The sequence below is a fragment of the Sinocyclocheilus anshuiensis genome, unplaced genomic scaffold, assembly GCF_001515605.1.
Source record: "Sinocyclocheilus anshuiensis isolate Anshui unplaced genomic scaffold, SAMN03320099.WGS_v1.1 scaffold1531, whole genome shotgun sequence".
NCBI classification, from domain to species: Eukaryota; Metazoa; Chordata; class Actinopteri; order Cypriniformes; family Cyprinidae; genus Sinocyclocheilus; species Sinocyclocheilus anshuiensis.
This window is the reverse complement of record NW_015551200.1, coordinates 751716-764026: the sequence shown is the minus strand read 5'-3', so window position 1 is coordinate 764026 and position 12311 is coordinate 751716. Positions and strand designations below refer to the sequence as shown.

Below are 12311 nucleotides of genomic sequence, written 5' to 3'. Positions count from 1 at the left end.
GCAATATAACAAAGAGTGAAAAATTTAAGGGGGTCTGAATACTTTCCGTACCCACTGTATATAATTGATTCCAGGAAAAAATTTGTGGGGGTGCTTTTGTCTGTCTTGGGGGTGCTGAAGTACCTGCTAGTTCCTCCCTAGCACCACCCATGCCCCTCATCCAGGCGTCTTCATCTCAACATGAGTATTGACAGGTCTGAGCTAGGGCTGCACGATAAATCGCATGCGATATTTAATGCGTAATCAGCGGTAAATCTCCATCACCTGCGTGCTTTCACATTGAGCAACATTAACTACACAGAGCCGTTGTTCACTGACGAGCTGCGCAAAAAATCGCGCGAATATGAACGTGGTTTTGCGCAGCTCGTCAGTGAACAACGGCTCTGTGTAGTTAATGCTGCTCAATGTGAAAGCCCGCAGGTGATGGAGATTTACCGATGATTACAGAACCAGCTTTACTAATAAGATGCGCGTTAAATATCGCATGCGATTTATTGTGCAGCCCTAGTCTGAGCACAGCTGCAGTGATCTGAGTTACTCTGTGTGTTATTGCACCACGCTGAGAGTGCAATGACATTCTCACACATGCCCTCACGTACACATGCACACAACTGCTTTAAACCACTTCTGTCCTCAGTTACTCATGTACCAACAGCAGCATCTCTAATCCATCTCCCACTGAACCCTTCATCGCTCTCACTTTCAAACACATATGGCTCATAACTCGATTCTTCTAAGAGCATAAATGGGAGTTTTATTTATCATTTGAGGAGCCATCTATTATTGCGGAGTAACAACAGGATAACATTTACTCCTAACAAAACACTGCTGTCACTCTTCCTCTCGCCCTGCATCTGTCTTACCTTGTACACTTGTCCGTAGGTGCCGTTGCCCACGACCTCCACCAGCTCAAAGATTCCTGCTGGGTCCTGGAAGAGAAAGACCATTTTTAGAATGGTAAAATCATTCAATCATGCAAAACCTCCAAAGTGAAGATGATTTGGATTTAGTCTGCAAAAAACCTTTGAGGCTTAGACCAGAAACATATTTTACGCAAGAATGTGAAAGGAGATGCCACCGCTTGAACAACTTACTGTCAACAAGCAGTCTAAACATACCTGATGTGTACTTATTGCATTGGTCTGGCAATAACAAGGAGAAGGTAGAGTTGCCTTCAAAAGTCTGTGCCATTAAAACTTTTTTAAATAAAAATTTAATGTATTTTTCCAAATATTTATTTTTTTAAATATATTAACAGAACTGTTCAAGTTCCATTAGGTAACCGGAATATTTAAGAGGAATCAGTATCATTCAATCAAGTCGTGATGAAGTAGTGACAGATCATTTCATTTCCTATTGTGACACACATCCAAGTGAAAAGGATTACTGAAAAAGAAAAGAAAATGTAGGACAGTAATTTGAACAAGAGCTTGAAGTCCACTGAAAGAAAGGGGTCGTGTATGAGCGATGAAATGAATAAAAATGTCAAGGTCAAAGATAAAATAAAACCTAGACTTTTTTGAGCTTAAAAAAAATGAATACAAAATACATTATGCTAATATTAGTTATATTTCCCCTTGTGGTAATGCTTGAGAATTAATAAATTGTGGTCGGACATTTCAGAATGCTGCAAGAAATGAAATAAAGCTAACATAGATGGAAACGTCTGAGTTTGTGTATTTACACTGGGTTTTATCAGTAAGAACTTCACTCTCTGTTCTTTCTCAGTGAAAAATATGGAAACAACATCATTTGAAGTGCACAATGATCAAGAAAGGAAATATTTCATGTCTTCAATCAAGCTTATTTTGGAGATTATTTTTCTCTCTTACACAAATGGCTCCCTGTTGGCTCAGGATGGCAATGACAGAACCATTACCTGCTCAACCATTGAGAACAAGACAAAGTGTCATGTTTTAAACCCCAGGGTTTAAAAAGGGAATTTATGCGGTATTGTCGTGTATTAAGAACCATTATGAAACTCTAGCAGCTTTATGTACCTCTTATGTGCGGCTTCAGCTGGGGCACGCAGCCAGAGTAGAGGGTTAAAAACAGCCAGCACAGCACACACACACACACACACACACACACACACACACACAGAGTGTGATTCAATATGGCCTCGGTACAGCTCTGTGGGTGGACAAGGCTAACGTTCTTCCTAGCTCTCACACACATATACACACCACGATCATCTCGCTCTCATCTGCCTCCAACGACTACAATCTTTTTCTCTCTCACTCTCTTCATCTCTCTTTTTATGTCTTCCTCTCTTTCTCTCTCAAAGAGATCTGGAGTGGCGAGCTGTAAGCGAACAACACGCTCTTATGTGAAACATCAGTAAGAGGCCGAATGGAAATGAGAACAAACAAACAGGATTAAAAAAACAAGAGAGTTTATAAAACAAAATAACATGTCATATCCAACATATATATTTTAGTGCCCTTATAATATTTAACATGAGTTTACAATGATCATCAAAGGAAATTAGTCTATACTCTAGAGAGCATCTGTCTCAGGGAGAAAGAGAGATGACACATAAGCAGTGAAATGAATAAATTAGCTAATGAATAAGATGATAAACAGATAATAAGGTTTTCCCTGGAGAATAAAGGAGGACAAATTGAGAAAGGAATGACAGTGGGAAGGAAGGTTGGTGAAGAGGTGGCCTCTGGCTTTTCAAAGATTGTGAAATGACAGAATTTAAAATGAAAAATACAAGATAAATATGAGTCAGGGTATGTCCGTAAAAGTGTGATGAGTGACAGGACAGAACATACACTGCAGCATAGCAATGGAAAATATATGCCAATATATGCCAGTGTCCACTGAAAAACCCATATGAAACAAAGAAATGTCAAATCAAATTAGTCTACAAAACCCATTTGAATACAAACTGTAACTGCAAAATAGTAAAGTGACTGGCATTTTTGGCAAGGTGAGCTCATATCAATCTTATTCACATATATATGTTTGTATGACATGATCATTCTCTTCAATGTGTTTTAAGGATTACTCCTTTCAAAGAACAGGAAATTATGCTTGCATTATTACCATACATTGCTCATTGCTACAAAAAATACCCTCATAAACCAACTTAACAGATCACTTCCGGTGCTTGCGTAAACTACGCCAGAGCGTGTACACAGTTTGTTCTACTGAAGAAACAAAGTCACCTACATCCTGGATGCCCTGGGGGTAAGCAGATAAACATCAAATTTTCATTTTTGGATGAACTATCCCTTTAAGGTTGGAAAATGAAAACAGTTGAGGAAATATTCTGAACAGCATGCAGCTATCTGACCAGGGATAAAGCCATTAGGCACTAAAGTAATGCCCATCAGATCCAGTATACGGTTATCAATATGTAAGCATTACTAGATCAAGTTACATCATTAACCTGCAACCTCATGAATGCAGACACCAATAAACATTAAGAAAGATTTGCTCCTTGCCAGTGTACAGCAAACATCTGGCTTTATGCACAAGTGTTCTTCAGCTGCTTTATTCGACAGCTGGTTTTACAGTATATTCATCAGCCAATGACAAGCTTCTGTTAAATTTGTCAGATTTTTCTAGCCATGCATATTCATTACTTTGTGTTTACCCAATAGCTTAGATGATTACTATTTAGGTTTCTGTTATGATGTCATTAGCCTTTATGTCTCATTTACATAAGCAGCCCAACCATCAAATGGCTGCTGTTATGATTATATAATAGAGGCATTTAAATATGATTTTACAAAATTCAGGCACTAGCAAATAACTTCACCTACTTCTATGCCAAGTTTGATGCTCTGGCAAGTCTAATGTTATTTAAAAGTGATCCTTACAAGAACGGAAACTGAGATGACCACAGGTGAGCTGGAGAGCAGGTTGTTCTCAAGTTAAAAAAACAATACAACGAAACTACAAACCACCTCGTTTGTGTGCAATTCTGGCTAGAGAGCCGACCTCTTGTGATAGTCTAAATGTGTATATGACAGTGTGTGAGAGACGTGGTGTGTGGGTGTTATATAGGACAGCTATCAAACAATGAGCTCAAGTGAATCATCTTGCTCTTTCTCTCTCTCCAGGGGCAATATCAGATGCATCAACCCTGGAGAGCCGTGCCCAGGAACTCACTGTACCAACACACAAAGTTACGGCCAGAGCTCTAACGTTTATGGCTTATTCACGAGGATGCATACCTTGGTATTCCTAAGCCACAGTTAAACTACCAGGGTTATTATAGTTTACTAAAACTAGCAGAAATGCTTTTGTACGTTGAAATAAAACTGGAAAGTAAAATATAAATATTAGATGAAAAATTGGAAATGTTGCCTTGGCAACTAACTAAATGACTGAAGTCTGGCATGCATCATCAGACAGAAATCTGTCATTTGAAAGGAAGACGATTTCGATTGAGGCTAAATGACAGGTCATAAGTGCCATAAGTTTAAGGTAAACTACTAACTGGAAATAAATCAAACTAAAACTGAGATAAAACTAAAACAGAAATTAAAATAATTGAAACCTAAATAGCAATGTTTAAAAAAATGAATAAAAATAACAAAAACACATAACAAAATTAATACAAAATTAAAATGAAAACTGAAAATATAAAACTAAATATAATTTTCATAAATATCAATTTAACACCAGACATTTAGTGAATGTTTTGATCTTTGTGAATGGCAGATAAGTTTCCTTATCTATATGCAGGAATTCACCTCATAAGTGAGCGTAATTAGCCCAAAGACACTGGATTAGCCACCTGCTAACATGCCACTAAACTAGATGACTAGATTAGCCTTCTGCTCGCACATGAACTATGCAGGGACTATTCTGGCATACAACATATGCTATCTATTCTGAGGTTTATATATACATGTTATTGTTCAAAGGTTTTGGGTCAGTAAGTTTTTTTGTTTTTTTTTAAGAAAGAAATTAATACTTTTTATTACGAGATGCATTAAATTGATCCAACGTGACAGTAAAGATTTATAATATTTTTATTTAAAATAAATGCTGTTCTTTTTTAACTTTCTATTAATTACAGAATCCTACAAAAAAATGTATCATGGTCTCCACAAACACACTATTTTATTTTGTAATAACATTTTTTGAATATATTACTGTTTGTACTCTTTTTTTTTTTTATCAAATAAATCCATCCTTAGTGAGACTTTAAAAACATTTTTAAAAATCTCTCTGTCCCCAAACCTTTGAACGGTGGTGTATGAGGTAAGAGATTAATTGTTGCTAAAACATACTAGGCAGGTTTCCTGCTAAAACAGACTTTGATAAAGGATTATCATCTTCTTGCCATGAAGTCTGGATTAATGTCAAGATGATAATCTGCCCACTTCTGCATACTAACTGGGCAACTAATTTTCTCCCTTCCCAAAACCGACTCAATCGTTGCTGTAAAAATATCTGATATATCCATTAACCAAGACTTTCCAGCATCTGGCCTGCAGGGAATGTTGAGGGTTTTGTCCAATAAATAAAATTAGAAGCCATAAAAACAGTCCACTGAATCATTGTATCACATTTGTATTGCATGTAAACACAAAAAGAGAGATGGCCTAAATGGAAAGCTACACTAATGTTTTGCAGGGTATTCCCCATATAACAAGAGAGCTATTCTAAGATTACAAAGCAAGCCTATTCAGTGTCAACACTTATTTGCAAGGTAGGAGAGAGAAAGCTAGACTTACATATACACACATACAGAAATACATAAACACTTCAGGCCTGGATTATTAGATAACACAATACAGGCCCAAGATTTAACTGCTCACAGAACATAATCAATCAAGAGCTAGTAAACCTTTAATATTATTACTTAAAAGCTCGCTGATGTGTTTACACTATCCCTCATAACCCATAATAATGACACTGATCAGGCTGTTATGATTTGTTTGGGTGTGAAGGCCTCTGGCAGGTGCAGAGTAACTCACCCGCAGGGCGGCCAGGTCGATGTCATCCAGACTCCGCGTAGGTGCGTTTTCTGACATTTTTTACAAGATTTCTGAAGGAAAATTCTAAATAGGTACTCCAAAAGTGCAGCTACGACTGCGCTATTATTTTTTATCACAATGTTTATTTCAAGGGGCAGTTCAGAAAAACTTGTGAGCTCCCTGGAGAAACATTCGGCTCGTCCCCGCCGCAACCCGTTTAACCGACAACAGCTGCAGGATTTCTGACCATAAAATGTTTGTTTCTTCTTTACCGGAGAACAAAAGGTTCTTTAAGGCCAAGTGATCCGGTTCTTCAGGCGAACGTTAACCGTAGAACACCGAGAAATGCCTAGCGAGCGTTTATCGATGATAAAGGCTGAGGTTGAGCCTATAATCCTGAAGATTGCATGGCAACATTTACATGAACTTGAGTCAGATGTGCCACACAGCGCTCCGTTTCTACACTCATGTTGGCAGCACTGCGTAAATTAAGCCAAGCCTACCTCTGTCACAAACCGTAGATTAATATATACACGAGCCGTATAAATCACAAAATAGGTAAATCAAGAGGCAGAACTTCGCGGCGAGTCCGAAGCCGAGCTCCTAATCAGCGGCGCTCGTGATATCCGCGTCAATCTGTCTCTGCCGTCATGTTACGGCGCAACCCACGCACACGCCTTAAACAGGATTTCTGTGTGGATTTCGATGTCACTGCTCGGCTCTGTGAATGTCCACAGTTTTCAAAAGTATCTGCAATGTGTACAGGATTGAAATGCGCAGTCCTGGTGTCAAAAACAAGAAGCGTTTACGTCGAATAATATTCCGCCCGCCTGGCAAACTTTCATCCCCTCCTGCCGTCAGTCAGCGGCACCTCCCGGTTGTGCGCAAAACCTCCGCCGATTTGTTGGAGAGAAAGAGAGGGGGAAGAACGGAAAACCATAAACAGTTCCTTGTTTTCAGCCCGGACCCTTTATGGCAGCGACTGGTCACGATGCATACATAATATTTATTATTATTCAGATATTCCCTAACGAGTCGCCTCGGGAATCAACTTTATCCTTTTGCTTGTAATGTTGTATGTTTTGATGTGTCAGATTGAACTTCTCTCTCCTGTCTTGGTATGATCCTATTCCTACTTCTGCTGTCTGTGGTCGGGCTGTGACGTCCCTCCTCTGCAAGAATACTGTTTTCCAGCCACTTTCTGTTTTTTTTCCTCCCTCCCCTGCACTCCTCTCTCCCGTCTTCCTGAAGTGTTTAAGTGCTACGGTGCTGCAACAGGGACAAACTACCTTAATAACCTAGTTACAACGGAGACAGGTTGTACCAGGGTAAAACCTCCCTAACTATTGCAACATCACATTTTTTCCCCTATAATTTACTTTGTTGACTTCTATTGTCTTTATAGTAAATTGACCTTTTATAGTAATTTCTTTAATTACTTCCCGTTCACCTTACCTAATGCCTTGTCCAAATATTGATCAGCGCAGTCGGTGGAGAGCAACTGCGCTCGACTGCACAATGCGACACAGCCGCCTCGACGTCGCGAGTTTTTTTGCACACGTCAGCATGACATCAGAGCAACTCGGAGGTAAATCGGACACTTGTCTAACCGGCATGCATCTCGCGGTGATCGGTTTTGCGTAGATTTTGCTCATCTCAAACAAGCCTAATTTCACGATTTATTTCCAGAACATGATGCATGATGGGATACACTAACCCTCGAATACCGCTCCGGAAAGGTGCTGTATAAATAATTTATCGTTGTTGGCTAGTCCTCACTATGTAGGCAAAACTTCACACACACTTTGTACAGCTGTCTTTGTAGGGACATGCCATAGACTTACATTGTTTTTGTACTAACCAAAAGATATTTTCTATCCACAAACCCAAACCTACTCAGAAAACTTTTTTTTTGTTTTTTACATTTTTAGATGAACATCATGTAGTATTTTTAATGTTTTTTTTTCCCCTATCCTTGTAGACATTAGGTCCCCACAATGGAGGATAAACCAGTACACAAAATCACACACAAGACAAAGCATCTTCTGTGAATTAATACATTTATTCAAATGGAGAACAGATGGAGGAAAAAATTAATTGATTGCTCACTGGTTTACAAACAACTGTGATATGTAATTTATAGTCATTAATCCAAAAATAATGTCGTACATTTAGGAAAAAAAATCACTTATAAACTTTAGTCAGGGTAGCACCATATTTAATTTCTGACAGGAATGAAAACAAGGCTGTGAGGGAAAGAAGTACAGTGTGTTCAATTGATTGCACTGTTGTTTAACAAGCAATTTGTTCAGCTGACAAAAAAATAAAATACAAATCGGTAGACAAAAACTCCATAAAACAGCTTTTTTTTATTTTAAATAGTTAGTTTTAAAAGAGTGCATGCCGTTGTAAAGACTGTTCACAGCGTCATTTTCATCTGAAGAAAATTCAATTTGGCATCTACCCTAAGTAAGGCCTATACAGATGTCCAAAATTTGTGAAAACACATAGTGTTAGCCAAGATTCATGTATTAGTAAGTGAGTTCTGTATGCTTTCTAAATAAAAGCAATTGTATGTACATGAAAAGTATAAAAATGTGCAAAAGCAGGTACAATAATATGCCTTGACAGGTATAGTGATTTAAAAAGATCAGAATTGTCACTTCATAAAGGTGATTGCTTGATGTGATTGGAATGTTACAGTATATTAACGTGTCTCCAGTGTTCAAACCCTAAAACATTCTCTTCAAGTGCAGGTGAAGTCACCTATAACATTCTACAACATTACACAGGCAGATTAGTGATTGTTTACAAAGTGGGGCACTGACAAAATTAGCATTGCTTATTTAGCCTCCACTGTGCTCTCTACTTGTGTCAACACCCCCTCCAAAAAACCAAAAGTGGAATCTTCTGGGCCACTGACATTATTACATAATGATAATAATTTCTCCTGGTTGTCATGGAGATTGGGGGGGGCTGAGCTGAGACACCCGCTGAATATCTCACCATGTTTGAAGCCCCACCTGATCCCTGCTCCGTAACACTCCCCCTCTACCTGTTTAAAAAAGCATTACATAATTTCTCTGACAAAGTATGCCAGCATACTACCCCCCGCCCTGACGGGCACACACACACAGTTATCCATGTTTTTACGGTTTGTCTATTTTTTCCTGCTTGTTCTCAATCTCTTCCTGCCTCTTTCTTTCGTTCTCTCTATCTCTCTCTCAGCAGCCAAGACCAAGTCAGCTCTTTATACCCGTCACCATAACAACCACAAATGTTCTGACAGATTTGCTGCCACTGCATTGAGAGGTGTAGTGCACACAAGAAAGAAATAAAGAGAGGGAAAAGAAGGTAAAGCAGCACCATCCACCCACACACATTCACAACAATAAATGTACGTTCTGTTGTGTTCATCAAAAATACTCTCTCTCTTTCGCCTTATTCGCTCTTCTTTCCTCATCTGATATGCAGCACTTTAAATCCTCGGCCATTTTAAATACTCAGATCATGGCATTCGTGGTCGTAATGGGCATTTGGGGAGAAGACTGATGTAATTTCATTGTATCTTCATATAATTAGCAACTACACTATGTGATTCTCCTGGTATAAGCATGTCTATCTTCTTATGCAAGATCATTTTGTGTTTCTACACTAATTTGGGTTAGTGTTCAGAGCTAATCATTCATTTACTACCATTACTTTAGTCCAAACCAAATTGGACAAAATGTGTGGCGGTAAACCACCATAGCTTCCAGCTTAGTTAGCAGATGTGTGATATTTTAAGCTCTGAAATCTTCCGTTTCACTGGCACACTTCACTGGATACTCTTCCCTGCTATGTCCACACCTCCATAGGAACCATTCGTTCTTTGCTTTTAAGAGGTGGGAGAAGGTACTCCTCGCACAGGAAGTGCAGCGGGAAATGGACCAGGATGCCCTGGATGGCCTGTAGTTCTTCTTTGGCTTTCTCCGGGTAGGTAAGACTGAGGTTTTGAGCATTCACGTGTTCCTGCAGCTCACGCAAGTTGCGGATGGAGTCCAGTGGAAGACATCGGAAAACCTGCACAGTGAAGAAAAGATACTGCAGTACAACACTGGCCTAATATTACAATCCAAGGTTTTAGAGCAAAAACATTTTGGATATTCATAACTAGTACATGCACCCACTGGGATCTCTGGGACTAGAGTTGTGAATGTAAATATATGGGTAATGATAGCACAGAAGTGTATGGGAGTGGTGCTATTGTCTTGAAGGCTTTACTGCAGGACTACTGCACAACCTGCAAATTACAGTAATTGCAGGTTTTGCCATAGTTTAGTCCCGCATTGAGTGCTTTTGTATCAGTTCAAATCATGTACAGGGACTTTAAATGAAAACCTTTAGTTAAAGACATCAAGTACATAAAATGGCACAGTGGGAGTGTGGAATAAATCCAGAACACATGCTCTGTCCCTCACCTTCTCATAGATGATGGCATTTGTTTGGGCGATTTTGTTCCAAACATCGTTGAAGAAATTATCACAGACTGGATCATCAATGTTCAGATTGGGGTCAGATTTTGCTCCGAGAAGTACGCTGAGGAAAATAAGTAAATAATAAATTTATAATTTATACAGGTGCAGTTTAGTAACGAAGTATTTAGAGAAGTGGTTCTTGCCATTTGACTCTTTATTGTCCAAGACAATATTAAAGGGATAGTTCACTCAAAAATGAAAATTCTGTCATTAATTACACACCCTCATGTTGTTCCAAACCCGTAAGACCTTCGTTCATCTTCAGAACGCAAATTAAGATATTTTTGATGAAATGTGAGAGCTCTCAGACCCTGCATAAACAACAACGCAACTGTAATGTTCCCAGGTCCAGAAACGTAGTAAGGACATCGGTAAAACAGTCCATGTGACATCAGTGGCTCAACTTCAGTTTTGCGAAGCTATGAGAATACTTTTTGAGTGCAAAGAAAACAAAAATAACTATTTAAAAATTCTTCTCCCTCGAGTTACGTCTTCCGCCATTTTGGAGAGTACCCAAGAGCGTAATCGACGTAATCAGCATTGTTTACATTCGGGGGAGAAAGCACGCGCATGAACGTAATCTGCGTAATCAGCGTTGTTTACGCCTAGGGGAAAGCGTGCGTATGCATTGTGATACTCTCTAAAATGGCGGAAGACGTAACTCGGGGGAGAAGAATTACAGTTGCGTTGCTGTCTATGCAGGGTCTGAGAGCTTTTACATTTCATCAAAAAATCTTAACTTGTGTTATGAAGATGAACGTCTCGGTTACGTATGGTAACCCTCGTTCCCTGAAGGAGTGATTCAAGGAACATCTGCCAGAAGTTCAGTCTGTAAGCTTAGACCTTGTCTAAACGTCTCGGTTACGTATGGTAACCCTCGTTCCCTGATGGAGGGAACGGAGACATTGTGTCGAGTGTACGACACTAGGGGTCGCTCTTGGGAGCCCAAACACCTCTGACATCTTTGAGAAAAGGTCAATGAAATTGGGTGTGCAGAATTTGCATAGCTGGCCATGCCCCGGACATCCGGGTATAAATTGGCCAGCGTGGCATCTGCTCACTCATTCTGTTCTGAGGAGTCAAGTAGCATCTCAACCCACTCAGAGGCGGTTCGGAGTTGTGGCATGAAGGACACAACGTCTCCGTTCCCTCCTTCAGGGAATGAGGGTTACCATACGTAACCGAGACGTTCCCCTTCAGTCGGTCATTCCGAGTCACGTCGCTGAGTGAGATTGGATAACACTGGGAAAACGTACCTGCTCCACTTGGAACGGACGCTGCTGAAGCCCCATCCTTCCCACGAGCCAGCACCCAGGAGGATGCAACACTTCTAGTTGAGTGAGCTCGCAGCCTGAATGGGCAGGGCACACCCTGTGCCTGATAAGCCAGGGTGACGGCATCCACAATCCAGTGGGCCATCCTCTGCTTAGAGACGGCATTCCCCTTCTGTTGCAGTCTATCAGTCGTACAATGTATGGCAATGGTAACAAAATCTATGAGAGTAAAAAAAACATGCACAAACGATTGGTTTGTGCGAGAAACCGAACAGTATTTATATCATTTTTTACCTCTAATACACCACTATGTCCAACTGCCTTGAGCGCACGCACGGCATCCGGTGCGTGAGGTGTGTATGCGCTCTGGTGTAGTTTACGCAAGCGCCGGAAGTGATCTCTCGCGCGTTTCGTTTCTGGAGAAGCAAACAGGTCTACCTGAGCGGCTCCGAATCGTCTCCAAATCAGCTGGACCGTCTGGGGATGGAGTCGCCATTCTCCCGGGAGCATTGCTCGAGACAGCTCGTCGGCTGTACGGTTGAGCAGGCCCGGAATGTGAACAGCACGAAGTGACC

General features: G+C 40.2%; 2 protein-coding genes across 3 annotated transcripts in view; both read right to left on the bottom strand.

Moving 5' to 3' along the window:
- Nucleotides 1–7413, bottom strand: part of LOC107663366 (misshapen-like kinase 1) — a 49820-nt gene extending 42407 nt beyond the window's left edge. The window contains exons 1-2 of the mRNA XM_016453576.1: nt 5946–7413; nt 864–929 (exon numbers count right to left, since the gene is read on the bottom strand). Of these exons, the coding sequence (XP_016309062.1) occupies nt 864–929; nt 5946–6002 (123 nt within the window). The 5' untranslated portion in view covers nt 6003–7413. The remainder of the gene's footprint in view (nt 1–863; nt 930–5945) is intronic.
- Nucleotides 7414–7994: 581 nt separating this feature from the next.
- The window catches only part of LOC107663402 (phospholipase D2-like), a 25877-nt gene continuing 21560 nt past the window's right edge, over nt 7995–12311 (bottom strand). For both annotated transcript variants that reach the window (XM_016453620.1, XM_016453619.1), the window contains 2 exons: nt 10406–10523; nt 7995–10007 (listed from right to left, as the gene is read on the bottom strand). In XM_016453620.1, the coding sequence (XP_016309106.1) occupies nt 9783–10007; nt 10406–10523 (343 nt within the window). In that variant the 3' untranslated portion in view covers nt 7995–9782. The remainder of the gene's footprint in view (nt 10008–10405; nt 10524–12311) is intronic.